The following is an 18,401-nucleotide window of genomic DNA, read 5'->3' on the forward strand; positions in this document are numbered from 1 at the left end:
ACCATTGCAGCCGACAACACTTTTCTAGCATCCTTCCATCCGTTACACACAGCTGTTCGGAGCAGTCTGTCTTCCGTAAACAAGCACTGTAAGAAGGAAATATGGCCGTGTGGGAACCCTTACCCTATAAAGGTGTGTAGTAATTCAACATTTTTTATAATTTTTTTTCTCGCTAATATGAAAGATAAGGTACTTATGTTTCCAAAACCGTACCGCAAGCGATACATGTTAACGTTCAGACCGAGCGTCGGGGCTCTCAACAAAATCCCTCCGGATGGAAGATACCTTATTGAATAGACGCTAACGTTAGTTACCGTCTATGGATAGGCTAGTCCACAACCAATAAATTGTTTAGTCATTTTCGACAACTACATATTCGCCTTACCTGTGTATCCAAATCCTTGTGTATCCAAATCCTTTGAGTCATTCAATACTCAACTTGAAAGAGGACTTACTTGTAAAAGCGGTTGTTTCACTGCCTTGTCCTACAGTTGTGTTATCTCCAGCCACTGCAGTGACTGTGAAGTTGTACTGCACTCCAGGAGTCAGCCCAGTGATGGTAGTGGAGGTTTCTGTGGTATTCTTACTGCCAATGTCACTGCCATCAGTCCATTCTACTCTATAGAATGAACTGTTTCCCTCTGATTGAGTCCAGCTCAGATAGACAGACGATGTTGTGGATCCAATCACATTGAGGTTGTCGACATCTCTGGGCTCTGTAGAGCAAAATGGAGGAAAAGGGGTCAGAAAAAAACATTTAGCTCTACTTATTAACCAAGATAAAGTAAATATACACTGAGCGTACAAAGAATTAGGAACACCTTCCTAATATTGAGTTGCACCCCCTTTTGCCCTCAGAACAGCCTCAATTCGTCGGCATGGACTCTACAAGGTGTCAAGCGTTCCACGGGGATGCGGGCCCATTTGGACTCTAATGCTTCCCACAGTTGTGTCATTGGCTGGATGTCCTTTGTGTGGTGGACCATTCTTGATACACTCTGGAAACTGTTGAGCGTGAAAAACCAGCGCGCCTGGCACCTACTACCATACCCTGGTCAAAGGCACTTAAATCTTTTGTCTTGCCCATTCACCCTCTGAATGGCACACATACACAATCCATGTCTCAAGGCTTAAAAATCCTTCTTTAACCTGTCTTCTCCCCTTAATCTACACTGATTGAAGTGAATTTAACAAGTGACATCAATAAGGGATCATAGCTTTCACCTGGATTCACCTGGTCAGTCTATGTCATGGAAAGAGCATGTTTTATACAGTCAGTGTATTTGGTATTTAGTGTACTCTATATAGTATGTTTATATTCAACTAAATCATTTTACATTTAGTAATAGACCATTTCGGCATCATTAAGCTTTAGCCGTACTTGTGTATACGTATACTGTGCGAGGGTCGCCTGCTGTTGAGTTGTCCTGAGCGATGGCAAAGACCTGGAGTGTGTACTGGGTCCCTGGGGTCAGGCCCTCTATGATGGCAGAGGTTGTGGATGTAAGTTGTCTCATCACTGTTCCTCCGTTTTGCCACTCCACCCTGTAGCCTGCCGCCTCTCCTGTAGGCTTGGTCCAGCTCAGAGAAAGCGACGTGGTGGTCTGAATGACAGTAGGGGGTGCGATGACAGCAGGTTCTGTTTGTGAAATAGAAGGAGTAAAGGAGGGGGAGAGAAGGAGAAGGGGAGAAAGAGGGGAGCGAAAGAGAAGGATGTCGGTGACAGGAACAATAGAGAAAGGGATGAACGTCAGAGAAGAGTCATCTGATGTTTGAAGAAGAGTCGTCTGATGTTTGAGGTTAGTCTCCAGCTCTGTTTGAGGCAAACAAGTCAGCATAAAGCAACTTTCAGTGAGACTTACTTGTGGCTTGATTTGTTACATAAGCAACTCCTTCAGTCATGTTATCTTCAGCCACTGCAGTGACTCTGAATGTGTACCAAACTCCAGCAGTCAGCTCATTGATGTTGAAGGCTGTCTCATGTGTAGTTGTATTAATAGTTTTACTGCCATCAGTCCACTCTACTCTATAGAAGGAGCTGTTTCCCTCTGGTTCAGTCCAGCTCAGAGACACAGATGATGTTCTGATTTCAGAGACAGTAAGTTTCCTGATGATTGTGGGCTTTGTGCGTGCAAGAGAGGGGCATTTGGGAAAAGATACAGAATTTCAACTGAATCAAGTCCAATATTATCAAGTGAGCCTAAATGAGAGCCATTCAATGTGAAATGCATGAAAACTGCAACAGACATGGCAACTTTTCACATGTTCTTGGATGCGAACAAGTAATACGTTGATGTTCTCACAGTAATTAAACTAGTTGTTTAAGGAGAGCTTGTCAGGATCAATACTGAAAGTTATTTTCATTCCAGGACCAGGCTTAATCTGGGTCAAAACCAGCCCTTAGAGTGAGATACTTACTTGTTATGAAGTCCCTGCAAGAGTTGAATTTTGGGTAATCATTACACAGGACATACACACTGTGTATGGACCCAGGAGACAGTCCAGGCAGGATGGCCGTAGATGAGTTGGAGAAAACTGAAGTATTGCCAGTGCTCACGTTGCAGTTGGCAAGTACCTGAACGGTAATCTCTGTTGCTGTTGCAGTGCCTTTGAAATCAATACCGGAAGTGCCTAAAATGGAAGGAAAGTTCCAGATTGAGGGAAACCAACTCAGAACTTATTTGCACATTAAATACTGTACCTGTTTGAAAAACAATTATGACCTTGACTACATTTCTGGAACTTTAAAATAAAGTATACTTCAAATCAGTCATCATCTATTGAGATAATATATTTACTTCAGATTTATCTTTCATAAATTCTTGAAGTGGAAAAGGCTATACTTACATTGAGCTTGTGAGCCCTGTAAGGAAGACGAATAGGACAGTTAGCAGTCATACCAGTAGAGGTCAGCATTGACTCAGAACAGTGATCAAATTGTTTCCTCCACAAGTCCTGGCCTATTCTAGCAGTCTTATTTTCTAGGGCCACTTAGTACAGTACGTGCCATCGTACATTTTACATGAGGATTCTGTGCAATAATACACAGGACACTTCTCTTGCTCTAGTAGTCTCTACATAAACAGCTTTTCAAACAAAATGGTCCTCTCTAGCTCAGCTGGTAGAGCACGGCGCTTGTAACGCTAAGGTAGTGGGTTCAATCCCCGGGACCACCCATACACAAAAAAATGTTTATGCACGCATGACTGTAAATCGCTTTGGATTAAAGCGTCTGCTAAATGGCATATTATTATTATTAAAATCTGTGGATAAAATTAAGCTACATCCTGATTTGAGTATGTTTAATAGGTGTGCCCCGTGTAGCTCAGTTGGTAGAGCACGGCGCTTGCAACGCCAGGGTTGTGGGTTCGATTCCCACGGGGGGCCAGTATGAAAAAAATATATTTAAAAAATGTATGCACGCATAACTGTAAGTCCCTCTGGATAAGAGTGTCTGCTAAATGACTAAAATGTAAAAAAATAATGTGTGTAGAGAACCCAAATATTGAAGCACCTTTTGTTAGGATCGAAAACCAGATTTAAAAAATCAACAATCATCTGACCATTTTCACAACTTGTTACTTTCATTACCTGACATCAGCTAAAGGTTCTCTAAGGCTATGGGTGGGGAAAGCCTGTTCTCTCCAGAATGATAGCCATGCAGGGCAATAGATTCAGGCCTACCTGTGGCTCCACATTTCTTGCTCCTACAGATGCCACAACCTGGATAAAGTCATTCTACAGTCACATCCAAAATTATTGGCTCCCTTGATAAAGATGAGCAAAAAATAGTATTAATAAAATAAATAATACAAATACTGAGCTATATTGTATGATCAAAACATTTAGAAAATGATATTATTTTATACTTATGCAAAGTTGTAAAAAATCTAAAAATGATAGGTGTCAAAATTATTGATTACTTTAAATTACTTTCATGTTGCGTATATTTTTGTTCTGTGTATACACTGTCTATACACGCCACATACAGTATTTATATTCTGGATTCTGACACATGCTCACTAATATATCGACTAGATTATTAATTGGACCCATTCTGTCTCCTGATTTCTTGTTTAGATTTCTTGTTTAGAAACATACACTGTTGGAGCTAGAAACAAGCATTTCACTGCACCTGCTATAACAACTGCAAATCTGTGTACATGACCAATAACCTTTTATTGGATTTTTAGTAGATTTTTTGTATGATGGTAACTCGCTAGTTTCCTAGTCCAGTCCACCACTCTGTATACCAGACGACTTAACATTACACCCACATTATCCCGTCCCACTGGTGAAGCCCCTGTACAAACCCTGTCCTCTCCCAGACAGCCTCAGCTATACAGTCCAGCAGATGAGGAGATTCATTAACTCCACTTAACATACTGGTTATGGTCTGGTTAGAAAATATCCTTCATTACATTAGCCACAGTTGGGCACACTTAACACACTTACGTTACAACATTGATGAGGAAGTTGACTGAATTGTTGTAATAAAAAGATAGACCTGGACTCAGACCAACACCCAGACCTAGATGGAGAGCAGATCCAGATCTCCAGATAGCAGCCCATCCGTTGTGACATTCAGTTGGGACAGGAAGATGTCCTCTCTAGGCCTACAGTCACCACTGCCTCCCCTGGTACTCCCTGGAGACCCCTCCCCCCTCCTGCCTGCCACCCCTCCCAACCTCCCTCTTCTTTCAATCCCTTTTCTTCTCCTATTCGTCCTAAAGGCCAGGGGTACAACACAGGGTATTTTATTTATTTATTTTATTTATTTATTTCACCTTTATTTAACCAGGTAAGCCAGTTGAGAACAAGTTCTCATTTACAACTGCGACCTGGCCAAGATAAAGCAAAGCAGTGCGATAAAAACAACAACACAGAGTTACATATGGGGTAAAGAAAACATATAAAGTCAAAAAAAAAATACAACAGAAAATATATATACAGTGTGTGCAAATGTAGCAAGTTATGGAGGTAAGGCAATAAATAGGCTATAGTGCAAAATAATTACAATTAGTATTAACACTGGAATGCTAGATGTGCAAGAGATTATGTGCAAATAGAGATACTGGGGTGCAAAATAGCAAAATAAATAACAATATAGGGATGAGGTAGTTGGGTGGGCTAATTTCAGATGGGCTGTGTACATGTGCAGTGATCGGTAAGGTGCTCTGACAACTGATGCTTAAAGTTAGTGAGGGAGATAAGAGTCTCCAGCTTCAGAGATTTTTGCAATTCGTTCCAGTCAATGGCAGCAGAGAACTGGAAGGAATGGTGGCCAAAGGAGGTGTTGGCTTTGGGAATGACCAGTGAGATATACCTGCTGGAGCGCAGACTACAGGTGGGTGCTGCTATGGTGACCAAAGAGCTAAGATAAGGCGGGGATTTGCCTAGCAGTGATTTATAGATGGCCTGGAGCCAGTGGGTTTGACGACGAACATGTAGTGAGGACCAGCCAACAAGAGCGTACAGGTCACAGTGGTGGGTAGTGTATGGGGCTTTGGAGACAAAACGGATGGCACTGTGATAGACTACATCCTATTTGCTGAGTAGAGTGTTGGAGGCTATTTTGTAAATGACATCGCCGAAGTCAAGGATCGGTAGGATAGTCCGTTTTACGAGCTCATGTTTGGCAGCATGAGTGAAGGAGGCTTTGTTGCGAAATAGGAAGCCGATTCTAGATTTAACTTTGGATTGGAGATTCTTAATGTGAGTCTGGAAGGAGAGTTTACAGTCTAACCAGACACCTAGGTATTTGTAGTTGTCCACATACTCTAGGTCAGACCCGTCGAGAGTGGTGATTCTAGTCGGGTGGGCAGGTGCCAGCAGAGTTCGATTGAAGAGCATGCATTTAGTTTTACTAGTGTTTAAGAGCAGTTGGAGGCTACTGAAGGAGTGTTTTATGACATTGAAGCTCGTTTGGAGGTTTGTTAACACAGTGTCCAATGAAGGGCCAGATGTATACAAAATGGTGTCGTCTGCGTAGAGGTGGATCTGAGAGTCACCAGCAGCAAGAGCGACATCATTGATATACACGGAGAAAAGAGTCGGCCCAAGAATTGAACCCTGTGGCACCCCCATAGAGACTGCCATAGGTCCAGACAACAGGCCCTCCGATTTGACACATTGAACTCTATCTGAGAAGTAGTTGGTGAACCAGGCGAGGCAGTCATTTGAGAAACCAAGGCTATTTAGTCTGCCAATAAGAATGCAGTGGTTGACAGAGTCGAAAGCCTTGGCCAGGTCGATGAAGACTGCTGCACAGTACTGTCTATTATCGATTGCGGTTATAATATCGTTTAGGACCTTGAGCGTGGCTGAAGTGCACCCATGACCAGCTCGGAAACCGGATTGCATAGCGGAGAAGGTACGGTGGGATTCGAAATGGTCGGTGATCTGTTTGTTAACTTGGCTTTCAAATACGTTTGAAAGGCAGGGCAGGATGGATATAGGTCTGTAACAGTTTGGATCTAGAGTGTCACCCCCTTTGAAGAGGGGGATGACCGCGGCAGCTTTCCAATCTCTGGGGATCTCAGACGTGACGAAAGAGAGGTTGAACAGGCTAGTAATAGGGGTTGCGACAATTTCGGTGGCTAGTTTTAGAAAGAAAGGGTCCAGATTGTTTAGCCCAGCTGATTTGTAGGGGTCCAGATTTTGCAGCTCTTTCAGAACATCAGCTGTCTGAATTTGTGTGAAGGAGAAGCGGGGGGGGCATGGGCAAGTTGCAGCGGAGGGTGCAGAGTTGGTGGCCGGGGTAGTGGTAGCCAGGTGGAAAGCATGGCCAGCCGTAGCAAAATGCTTGTTGAAATTCTCGATTATTGTAGATTTATCGGTGGTGATAGTGTTTCCTAGCCTCAGTGCAGTGGGCAGTTGGGAGGAAGTGCTCTTATTCTCCATGGACTTTACAGTGTCCCAAAACTTTTTGGAGTTAGTGCTACAGGATGCAAATTTCTGTTTGAAAAAGTTAGCCTTTGCTTTCCTGACTGCTTGTGTATATTGGTTCCTAACTTCCCTGAAAAGTTGCATATCGCGGGGGCTATTTGATGCTAATGCAGTACGCCACAGGATGTTTTTGTGCTGGTCAAGGGCAGTCAAGTCTGAGGAGAACCAGGGGCTATATCTGTTCTTAGTTCTGTATTTTTTGAATGGGGCATGTTTATTTAAGATTGAGAGGAAATTACTTTTAAAGAACAACCAGGCATCCTCTACTGACGGAATGAGATCTATATCCATCCAGGATACCTGGGCCAGGTCAATTAGGAAGGCCTGCTCGCTAAAGTGTTTTAGGGAGCGTTTGACAGTGATGAGGGGTGGTCGTTTGACCGCGGACCCGTTACGGACGCAGGCAATAAGGCAGTGATCGCTGAGATCCTGGTTGAAGACAGCGGAGGTGTATTTAGAGGGTAAGTTAGTCAGGATGATATCTATGAGGGTACCCATGTTTACGGATTTAGGGTTGTACCTGGTAGGTTCGTTGATCATTTGTGTGAGATTGAGGGCATCTAGTTTGGATTGTAGGATGGCCGGGGTGTTAAGCATTTCCCAATTTAGGTCACCAAGCAGTACGAACTCTGAGGATGAATGGGGGGCAATCAATTCACATATGGTGTCCAGTGCACAGCTGGGGGCTGAGGGGGGTCTGTAGCAAGCGGCAACAGTGAGAGACTTATTTCTGGAAAGTCGGATTTTTAGAAGTAGAAGCTCAAACTGTTTGGGCACAGACCTGGATAGTATGATAGAGCTCTGCAGGCTATCTCTACAGTAGATTGCAACTCCACCCTCTTTGGCAGTTCTATCTAGATGGAAAATGTTATAGTTGGGGATGGAAATTTCTGAATTTTTGGTGGCCTTCCTAAGCCAGGATTCAGACACTGCTAGAACATCAGGGTTGGCGGAGTGTGCTAACGCAATGAATAACTCAAACTTAGGAAGTAGACTTCTGATATTTACGTGCAAGAAACCAAGACCTTTGCGATTACAGAAGTCAGCAAATGATAGCGCCTGGGGAGTAGGAGTGATACTGAGGGCTGCAGGGCCTGGGTTAGCCTCTACATCACCAGAGGAACAAAGGAGGACTAGAATAAGGATACGGCTAAAGGCTTTAAGAACTGGTCTTCTAGTGCGTTGGGTACATAGAATAAAGGGGGCAGATTTCCGGGCGTTGTAGAAAAGATTCAGGGCATTATGTACAGACAAGGATATGGAAGGATATGAGTAAAGTGGAGGTAAACCTAAGCGTTGGGTAACAATGAAAGAGATAGCATCACTGGAGGCACCAATTGAGTCGATCTCTGCGTGTATGGGGGGTGGGACAAAGGAGCTATCTAAGGCAGGTTTAGCTGGGCTGGGGGATCTACAGTGAAATAGTACAATTAGAAATAACCGAAACAACAATAAGCTAACCATATTGACAAGGGAGAGAGGCATAAAGCAATCACAGGTGTAATTTGAGAGAGCTAAGACAACAGCTGGTAATGACGACACAGTTTGGGCTGAGGCTAAACAAAAAACAGGATGCAGTACCGTAAAAAGGAACAGTCCAGCAGACATCAGCTGTATAGCTGAGTTATCATAAGGTCCGGTGAAATAGGATAGTTCGGAGGTAGTTCGGGGGCTGCTAAAGCACTAGCGAGCAAGAGGCCACGGCTAGCGTGTGCTAGCGGGCCGGGGCTAGCAGATGGAATCTTCGTGGTCGATGTCATAACGGGAAGCCTGTTGTAACCACATCAGACGATTTCGTCGGCAGACCAGTCGTGTAGGATCGGCGGGGCTCCGTGTCAACACTAGGTGGTCCCGTCCGGTTGACAGAGAGGTAGATAGCCGGGAGATGGGCCTAGCTCAGGATGATTAGCCAGACCACAATGTCCATTTTGTTGCAGCCAGCTGGTAGCGATGAATCCGGAGTTAAAGGTCCAGTGATTCAGTGATTCCGGCAGAAAAACTGATATGTTCTGGGTCGATAACGCGCTGTGCAGACAGTGCAGACTGGCCGAATAATAGTCCAGACTAGAGCTGGCTGGTAGGTGGTGCAGGCCACGGACAATGGTGAAAAACCGCTAACGGTAGCTGATAGCAAGTAGCTAGTTAGCTGGCTACTCCCGTCCGGTAGACCTAGAGGTAGATAGCCGGGATATGAGCCTGGCTCTAGGCTAGCTCGAGGCTAACTGGTGCTTGCATCGGGGGCAGTGGTGATTAGCCAAACAGCAACATCCATTCGGTTGCGGCTAGCTAGTTGCGATCCGGTGATTAATGTCCAGTGATTAAATTATTCCGGCAGAAAAATCCAATGTTCTGGGTGAAACAGCAACTGTGGCTAATAGCAAGTAGCTAGTTAGCTGGCTAGCTAGTTTCAACTGGAGATTCTAGATAAAAGGTAAGTCAATTATAGAATCCGTTCCACATTGAGTGAGGCGGGTTGCAGGAAAGTATATTTTGTAGAAGGATGAAAAGTCTGATAGGAAATATGTACGAAAAATAAAATAAAAAAACAGGGTATTTACAGGCTATTTACAGACACACGACAAAAACAGGACTGCACTACTTCGCCATCTTGGAACCTGGGCTGGGGAGGTTAGGTTCCCTGATGTAATTAAGTTCTGGCAGCGCTTCCATTGTGAGAAAGTGAGGAGTCAGAGTTGCTGGCGACTTGAAATACAGCTATAGATGTTATTCATTAACTGGCATGAACATGACCCAACAATCTATGTTCCCCTGAAATCACAAGTGTTTAATTCTGAGAAACATTTCCATTCCTCATATAGAAGCGAATTTAGAGGGTACAGTAGTCCAAATGGGACTTGAACCCACAACTTTGAGATTGTCAGTCAAAAACTAGTCCCGTGTAGCTCAGTTGGTAGAGCATGGCGTTTGCAACGCCAGAGTTGTGGGTTCAATTCCCACGTGGGGCCAGTATGAAAAATTTATGCACTCACTAACTGTAAGTCGCTCTGGATAAGAGAGTCTGCTAAATGACTAAAATGTAAAAACCTAAGACATATCAAGAGGTCTAAACATCTTCATGGGGTTGTAATAATATGATAAGTATATGTTCCAGATACTTGTGTATCTTGAGATGTAGGAGGAAGTCATCCACTGTAGTTCTGCTCTCTGTCAATTGTTGGGTGACAACATAGTGTGAATACTTTCTGAAGGCACTGTATCTTTAAAGATACTGTTCTGTGAGCCTTTACTGACCACTGAAGGGTTTTTGCTAAACACAAGTGGAAGTGGGAATGAAGAGGAGTTAGAAAGAGATGTGTAATGGGCGAGTGACACACTATCAGGACTTAAAATGTTATGTAGCGCTATTGCATCGGCAGATACAGTGGGGAAAAAAAGTATTTAGTCAGCCACCAATTGTGCAAGTTCTCAAAACTTAAAAAGATGAGAGAGGCCTGTAATTTTCATCATAGGTACACGTCAACTATGACAGACAAAATTAGAAAAGAAATTCCAGAAAATCACATTGTAGGATTTTTAATGAATTTATTTGCAAATTATGGTGGAAAATAAGTATTTGGTCAATAACAAAAGTTTCTCAATACTTTCTTATATACCCTTTGTTGGCAATGACACAGGTCAAACGTTTTCTGTAAGTCTTCACAAGGTTTTCACACACTGTTGCTGGTATTTTGGCCCATTCCTCCATGCAGATCTCCTCTAGAGCAGTGATGTTTTGGGGCTGTCGCTGGGCAACACAGATTTTCAACTCCCTCCAAAGATTTTCTATGGGGTTGAGATCTGGAGACTGGCTAGGCCACTCCAGGACCTTCAAATGCTTCTTACGAAGCCACTCCTTCGTTGCCCGGGCGGTGTGTTTGGGATCATTGTCATGCTGAAAGACCCAGCCACGTTTCATCTTCAATGCCCTTGCTGATGGAAGGAGGTTTTCACTCAAAATCTCACGATATATGGCCCCATTCATTCTTTCCTTTACACGGATCAGTCGTCCTGGTCCCTTTGCAGAAAAACAGCCCCAAAGCATGATGTTTCCACACCCATGCTTCACAGTAGGTATGGTGTTCTTTGGATGCAACTCAGCATTCTTTGTACTCCAAACACGACGAGTTGAGTTTTTACCAAAAAGTTCTATTTTGGTTTCATCTGACCATATGACATTCTCCCAATCCTCTTCTGGATCATCCAAATGCACTCTAGCAAACTTCAGACTGGCCTGGACATGTACTAGCTTAAGCAGGGGGACACAGCAGGATTTGAGTCCCTGGCGGCGTAGTGTGTTACTGATGGTAGGCTTTGTTACTTTGGTCCCAGCTCTCTGCAGGTCATTCACTAGGTCCCCCCGTGTGGTTCTGGGATTTTTTGCTCACCGTTCTTGTGATCATTTTGACTCCACGGGGTGAGATCTTGCGTGGAGCCCCAGATCGAGGGAGATTATCAGTGGTGTTGTATGTCTTCCATTTCCTAATAATTGCTCCCACAGTTGATTTCTTCAAACCAAGCTGCTTACCTATTGCAGATTCAGTCTTCCCAGCCTGGTGTAGGTCTACAATTTTGTTTCTGGTGTCCTTTGACAGCTCTTTGGTCTTGGCCATAGTGGAGTTTGGAGTGTGACTGTTTGAGGTTGTGGACAGGTGTATTTTATACTGATAACAAGTTCAAACAGGTGCCATTAATACAGGTAACGAGGGGAGGACAGAGGAGCCTCTTAAAGAATAAGTTACAGGTCTATGAGAGCCAGAAATCTTGCTTGTTTGTAGGTGACCAAATACTTATTTTCCACCATAATTTGCAAATAAATTCATAAAAAATCCTACAATGTGATTTTCTGGATTTTTTTTCCTCAATTTGTCTGTCATAGTTGACGTGTACCTATGATGAAAATTACAGGCATCTCTCATCTTTTTAAGTGGGAGAACTTGCACAATTGGTGGCTGGCTAAATACTTTTTTTCCCCACTGTAGTTCCTCTTTAAAGGAAGAGAATATGGTCACGTATTACAGTACGTTACTTTCCACACTAATGTCTAAGACTAGCTGGACTGTGAGAATGAGGGACGATAACAATTGTGATTGTTTCTACTATGGCAACCTTTTGCGTTGATATAAATATGAATTGACCTCTGGGGATATGAGACCCAAGAACAACTGACTTGGGCTATTTAGGAGACACTAGCTACTGTACTAGGGAGTGACAGTAGGCCCCTGTAAGGATAGGCTCATGTTTACAATGCCCTGGGAACCTTATTATCCTCTTTACCCCCAGCCCTACTCTACTGTCCCCCTGGGTCTTACTGACCGTTGAATTATGTCCAGACAGACATTTTCCAAGGTCTAACTGCCAATGGGCCAAAAGCTAAAGGCTTAACCCCCTTAGTCTTTCTGTACAAGGGTTGGATGAGAATTTGTGCAGGAGCACTTTCAAACACATTTCTTTAAGATAAATATTTCACTGTGATCTTTTAATACATTTGGCTCAGACTGTGCATGTGACCTCCTTTATGGGGGCACATCAAGCCTGAGGGGGGCTGCTCCGCCCTGCCGCCCTACCCGCTGTCGGGTTTGCTCTCTCTCTCTCTCTCTCTCTCTCTCTCTCTCTCTCTCTCTCTCTCTCTCTCTCTCTCTCTCTCTCTCTCTCTCTCTCTCTCTCTCTCTTGCTCTCTTGCTCTCTCTCTCTCTCTCTCTCTCTCTCTCTCTCTCTCTTGCTCTCTCTCTCTCTCTCTCTCTCTCTCTCTCTTTCTCTCTCTCTCTCTCTCTCTCTCTCTCTCTCTCTCTCTCTTGCTCTCTCTCTCTCTCTCTCTCTCTCTCTCTCGCTCTCTCTCTCTCTCTCTCTCTCTCTGCCTAGCTTCTGATAGCATTTCAGTTCCTTCCTTCATAATAACGGTCCCAGTCGAGAAACAATGAGGAAATCACTTTCGAGACGTTTAATCAACGATCAAACCCACTCAACCCAATTCCTCATGTCTAGATAACATAACAAGAGGGAAAGAACACAGAGGAAAATCGTTTGTTTCTGATTGCATAGAGTGAGTGCCGGCAGGGTCAACGTGGCAGCAGGGTCTATCCTGGGATAGGTGGTGGTGGTGCCCCCATGATTTGTTGTTCCAAGAGCAGCATGTCCAGTCAAGAAAAGTGTTATCCACCGCGTCGGTAAATCTTATCTGGCTCTAATCAAAGTACATTGAGACAGTTGGGGGGCTAGGCCTAGATGGGCTGGGGGCCCGTGGCAGGGGTCTTTGTAGATGACACAAGGCCCCAAACCAACACATCGCCCAATCAGGAAGACATCTTTCGTTGGCCAAGTACAATAAATCTGGCCTTGGATGTCCTCTCTGTTTGTGTGTGTCCATGAATTCTTGTGTGCATTTCACACAGATAATCCAGACCTAGATTGAGCTGTGAAGTTAATATGATTTGAGAAAAAAAAACATTGTCTTAAAAACAAATATATATATATATATATATATATATATATATATATATATATATATATATATATATATACAGTGCATTCGGAAAGTATTCAGACCCCTTTACTTTTTCCACATTTTGTTACGTTACAGCCTTATTCTAAAATGGATTAAATAAATGATTTTTCTTATCAATCTACACACAATACCACATAATGACAAAGCGAAAGCAGGTTTAAAAAATTTTTATTCAGTATTCAGACCCTTTGCTATGAGATTCGAAATTGAACTCAGCTGCATCCTGTTTCTATTGATCATCCTTGAGATGTTTCCTACAACTTGATTGGAGTCCACCTGTGGTAAATTCAATTGATTGGACATGATTTGAAAAGGCACACACCTGTCTATATAAGGTCCCACAGTTGACAGTGCATGTCAAGAGCAAAAACCAAGCCATGAGGTCGATGGAATTGTCCGTAATTGTCCCCAAGAACACAGTGGACTCCATCATTCTCAAATGGAAGAAGTTTGGAACCAACAAGACGCTTCCTAGAGCTGGCCGCCCGGTCAAACTGAGCAATCGGGGGAGAAGGGCCTTGGTCAGGGAGGTGACCAAGAACCCGATGGTCACTGACAGAGTTCCAGAGTTCCTCTTTGGAGATGGGAGAACCTTCCAGAAGGACAACCATCTCTGCAGCACTCCACCAATCAGGCCTTTATGGTAGAGTGGCCAGACTGAAGCCACTCCTCAGTAAAAGGCACATGACAGCCCGCTTGGAGTTTGCCGAAAGGACAACAACCCTAAGCACACAGCCAAGACAATGCAGGAGTGGCTTCGGGACAAGTCTCTGAATGTCCTTGAGTGACCCAGCCAGAGCCCTGACTTGAACCCGATCGAACATCTCTGGAGAGACTTGAAAATAGCTGTGCAGCAACGCTCCCCATCCAACCTGACAGAGCTTGAGAGGATCTGCAGAGAAGAATGGGAGAAACTCCCCAAATACAGCTGTGCTTGAAGCTTGAAGCGTCATACCCAAGAAGACTCAAGTCTGTAATCACTGCCAAAGGTGCTCCAACAAAGTACTAAGTAAAGGGTCTGAATACTTATGCAAATTTTATATTTCAGATGTTTTGTTTAATTATACATTTGCAAAATAATCTAAAAACCTGTTTTTGCTTTGTCATTTTGGGGTATTATGTGTTGTTTGATGAGGGGGGAAAATGGTTTATTCCATTTTAGAATAAGGCTGTAACGTACCAAAATGTGGATAAAGTCAAGGGATCTGAATACCTTCTGAATGCACTGTATATACTTCATTGAGACAGGGGGAAAAAATGCACCTAATATTTTCTAGTATTTTGCCTCCCGAGTGGCGCAGTGGTCTAAGGCACTGCATTGCAGTGCTAGCTGTGCCACTAGAGATCCTGGTTCGAGTCCAGGGTAGGGGAGGGTTTGGATGGCAGGGATGTCCTTGTCCCATTGCGCACTAGCAACTCCTGTGGCGGGCCGGGCGCAGTGCACGCTGACTCGGTCGCCAGGTGTACGGTGTTTCCTCTGACACATTGGTGCGGCTGGCTTCCGGGTTAAGCGGGCACTGTGTCAAGAAGCAGTGCGGCTCGGTTGGGTTGTGTTTCGGGGGACGCACGACTCTCGACCTTCGCCACTCTCCCGCATCTGTACGGGAGTTGCAGCGATGGGACAAGACTGTAACTACCAATTGGATACCACGAAATTGGGGAGAAAAAGGGGGTTAAAACTATTTTCTAGTATTTTATAGATACATTTTAGTATAACTTGGCTGATACTGATTGATGGAGGCCCTGCGAAACACCGGGCTAAGACAGTCTTTGGGGGTTTGCCACTGGGAAAAACGAGATCAGCTGAAAGTGTGTGTGCGTGGACAGAGCATTGGGAGCCAGTCTGATGGTTCTGAAGCTGAAGTTCTGCATTCTACACTGTGGGTGGAAATCATAGGAACAGAATACATACACTGAGAACAGCCTCAATTCGTTGGGGGGTGGACTCTACAAGGTCTCGAAAGTGTTCCACAGTGAGACTGGCCCATGATGACTCCAATGCTTCCCACAGTTGTGTAAAGTTGGCTGGATGGCCTAAAAATCCTTCTTTAACCAGTCTCCTCCCCTACATCTACACTGATTGAAGTAGATTTAACAAGTGACATCAATAAGGGATCATAGCTTTCACCTGGATTCACCTGGCCAGTCTATGTCATGGAAAGAGCAGGTGTTCTTAATGTTTTGTATACGTAGTGTAGATCGCAAAGCACTATCTGTGAACTAGCTAATTGTTTGAAATGCTGGACTTTTCAAGACCTCGTATTTATTCTGGCTGGTCATTGAACCAGCATCATCACCCAGGTACACTTTAGAAAATAGGAGATGGTTTTATGTTGTGTGTTTAGCACTTACAGGAAGCTCTACTGTGCTCCCATGCTATAGAAAACCTCAAACAAATCATTTAGTTTTCACAAAACTCATTCAGAAATATGTTGCACACAATGCAGTTACTGGAAAGAACACTATCTTCCATAGTAGGCTTGGAGCTATCAAGTTGAGAAGGGTGGGCCCACACGTATCTAACTTTAATAGTACTTCCCTTTCAAGAAGGCAGTGTATGTGTCTATGATGTGTGAAGTTCGTGACAAATGTCATTCTGACTTTGTAGAAATTGCACCCCAAAAGAAAATTCACAAGAAGTTAAGTGTTATTACGTGTACCATTTTACTGTGAAGCCAAAAGGCACATTTCCACATGCATTGTGTGGACTTCTCCCAGCCAGCCAGCCAGTCAGTCTCTCTCCTGAGTGACCTAGTCATTGTTTTTAAGCTGAAACAACATCCTGGCACCAACTAACCCACCCTGGCCTGGCCTGAGACACACCCTGATAACAGCATGGAAGAAACACAGGTCCTCTCAGCCATCCATTACACTGGGATGTATAGGTAACTGCCAAAATAAAGGAAATACTTGAGTAAATGAGGGATACAAATAATATTGAAAGCAGGTGCTTCCACACAGGTGTGGTTCCTGAGTTAATTAAGCAATTAACATCCAATCATGCTTAGGGTCATGTATAAAAATGCCCAGTTGCCCATTATTTTGGCTACAATGGCTAGAAGAGATCTCAGTGACATTAAAAGAGGTGTCTCAAAGGAGCATAGGGGGTTTAAAGGGTGTGTGTGTGTGTGTGTGTGTGTGTGTGTGTGTGTGTGTGTGTGTGTGTGTGTGTGTGTGTGTGTGTGTGTGTGTGTGTGTGTGTGTGTGTGTGTGTGTGTGTGTGTGTGTGTGTGTGTGTGTGTGTGTGTGTGTGTGTGTGAGTGAGTGCATGCGTCACCAGATCTCAATCCAATTGAACACCTATGGTATATTCTGGAGCAGTGCCAAGACAACGTTTTCAACCACCATCAACAAAAAAAAACAAATGTTGGAATTTCTCGTGGAAGAATGGTGTCGCATACCTCCAATAGAGTACCAGACACTTCTATGCCAAGGCACATTTATATGTTCTGGTGGCCCAACGGCCTATTAAGACACTTTATGCTGATGTTTCCTTTATTTTGCCAGTTACCTTGTCTTCACCTCTTAAGGCAACTCCTCCAGGAGATGATTCTTGAACTATAAGTTAGACTGAAGCAACTGGCAATTTTTAACCAATTGGAGTGTAATCAATTACTATGCCATGCTGAAATTCTATCAAATGAGTGTGGACATTTTCTCACCATGGATGGTCTCTGTCCCTGATCCAGCCATCCAGTCATTACATCAGCCATGTCAGGTTAGTTCTCTCTGTGGACTGTAACTGTTCATTTGACTTTATGTTTTGTTTTACCCCATATGTAACCCTGTGTTGTTGTTTTTATCGCACTGCTTTGCTTTATCTTGGCCAGGTCGCAGTTGTAAATGAGAACTTGTTCTCAACTGGCTTACCTGGTTAAATAAAGGTTAAATAATAAAATTAAAATTAAAAATTAAAATTAAAATAAAATTAACTGGTAAACAGACATCAATGGCTAATTGAAGTGAACGACGAGGAAGTAAAAACAGTAACTAACCCTGCAGGGGAATGTGGGATGATATCTCCATCCAATGCCATGATAAGATGTACACAAGATAGCCTCTGTCTGTATTATACAGGCTTTGAGCTTACAGGTCTTATTAACAATCTCCGTATGCCAGTCTGTTTCTGCCAGTGCTTTAGGCGGCATTCAGGCAGACATTTCATGCCAAAAATGAATTGCACCCATTGTTTTTCTATGGTAGTCATACGTTGAATGATGATGGACACGACACATTTGCTGATAGCGTACCAATCTAACACAAGCACACCACAACAGCAATCACATTTGAACCATTTACAACCCAAAACCATTTTATAATGGTATTTTTAGCCTCTACGGGATCAGTGTCCCATATACGGGACGGTTGAGCTAACGTGCGCTAATGTGATTAGCATGACTGTTGTAAGTAACAGCAAACTTTCCAGGACATAGACATGTCTTATATGGACAGAAAGCTTAAATTCCTGTTAATCTAACTGCACTGTCCAATTTACAGTAGCTATTACAGTGAAAAAATACCATGCTATTGTTTGAGGAGAGTGCACAACAACAACAAAATTTATCATGGCAACTGGTTTGATACATTCACCTCTGAAGGTAAATATTGTACTTACATTCAGTAATCTTGCTCTGATTTGTCATCCTAAGGGTCCCAGAGATAAAATGTAGCATAGTTTTGTTTGATAAAATCCATTGTTATATTCAAATGTAGGAACTGGGTCCTACAGTTTGAATCCCTGCTGTCTCTGGCTCCACACCCACCCCGCCCGGCAATCTAGATGTGTGAATGTTAGTGTATAAGCTAATGATCCATCATGTGTGACATTCATGGGAGTGTGTAAACTTACATTTTGTATTACCATATAATTTTTGTATGTTCTCTATAGTTATGTACTTGAAAATGTATCAATTGACCAATTCGGCACATTTGGGCAGACTTCTTACAAAAT

At 43.4% G+C, this 18,401-nt stretch overlaps 1 protein-coding gene across 1 annotated transcript in view; it reads right to left on the reverse strand.

Annotated features, from left to right (window-relative positions):
• The window catches only part of LOC311135376 (receptor-type tyrosine-protein phosphatase eta-like), a gene marked incomplete at both ends in the record, with an annotated part of 62,662 nt that overhangs the window by 22,103 nt on the left and 22,158 nt on the right, over positions 1 to 18,401 (reverse strand). Inside the window, 6 exons of the mRNA XM_084169315.1 lie at positions 456 to 716; positions 1,382 to 1,639; positions 1,863 to 2,121; positions 2,263 to 2,267; positions 2,419 to 2,631; positions 2,848 to 2,863. Of these exons, the coding sequence (XP_084025441.1) occupies positions 456 to 716; positions 1,382 to 1,639; positions 1,863 to 2,121; positions 2,263 to 2,267; positions 2,419 to 2,631; positions 2,848 to 2,863 (1,012 nt within the window). The remainder of the gene's footprint in view (positions 1 to 455; positions 717 to 1,381; positions 1,640 to 1,862; positions 2,122 to 2,262; positions 2,268 to 2,418; positions 2,632 to 2,847; positions 2,864 to 18,401) is intronic.

This window comes from Coregonus lavaretus (genome assembly GCF_964263955.1).
Source record: "Coregonus lavaretus genome assembly, chromosome: 9".
Taxonomy (NCBI): Eukaryota; Metazoa; Chordata; class Actinopteri; order Salmoniformes; family Salmonidae; genus Coregonus; species Coregonus lavaretus.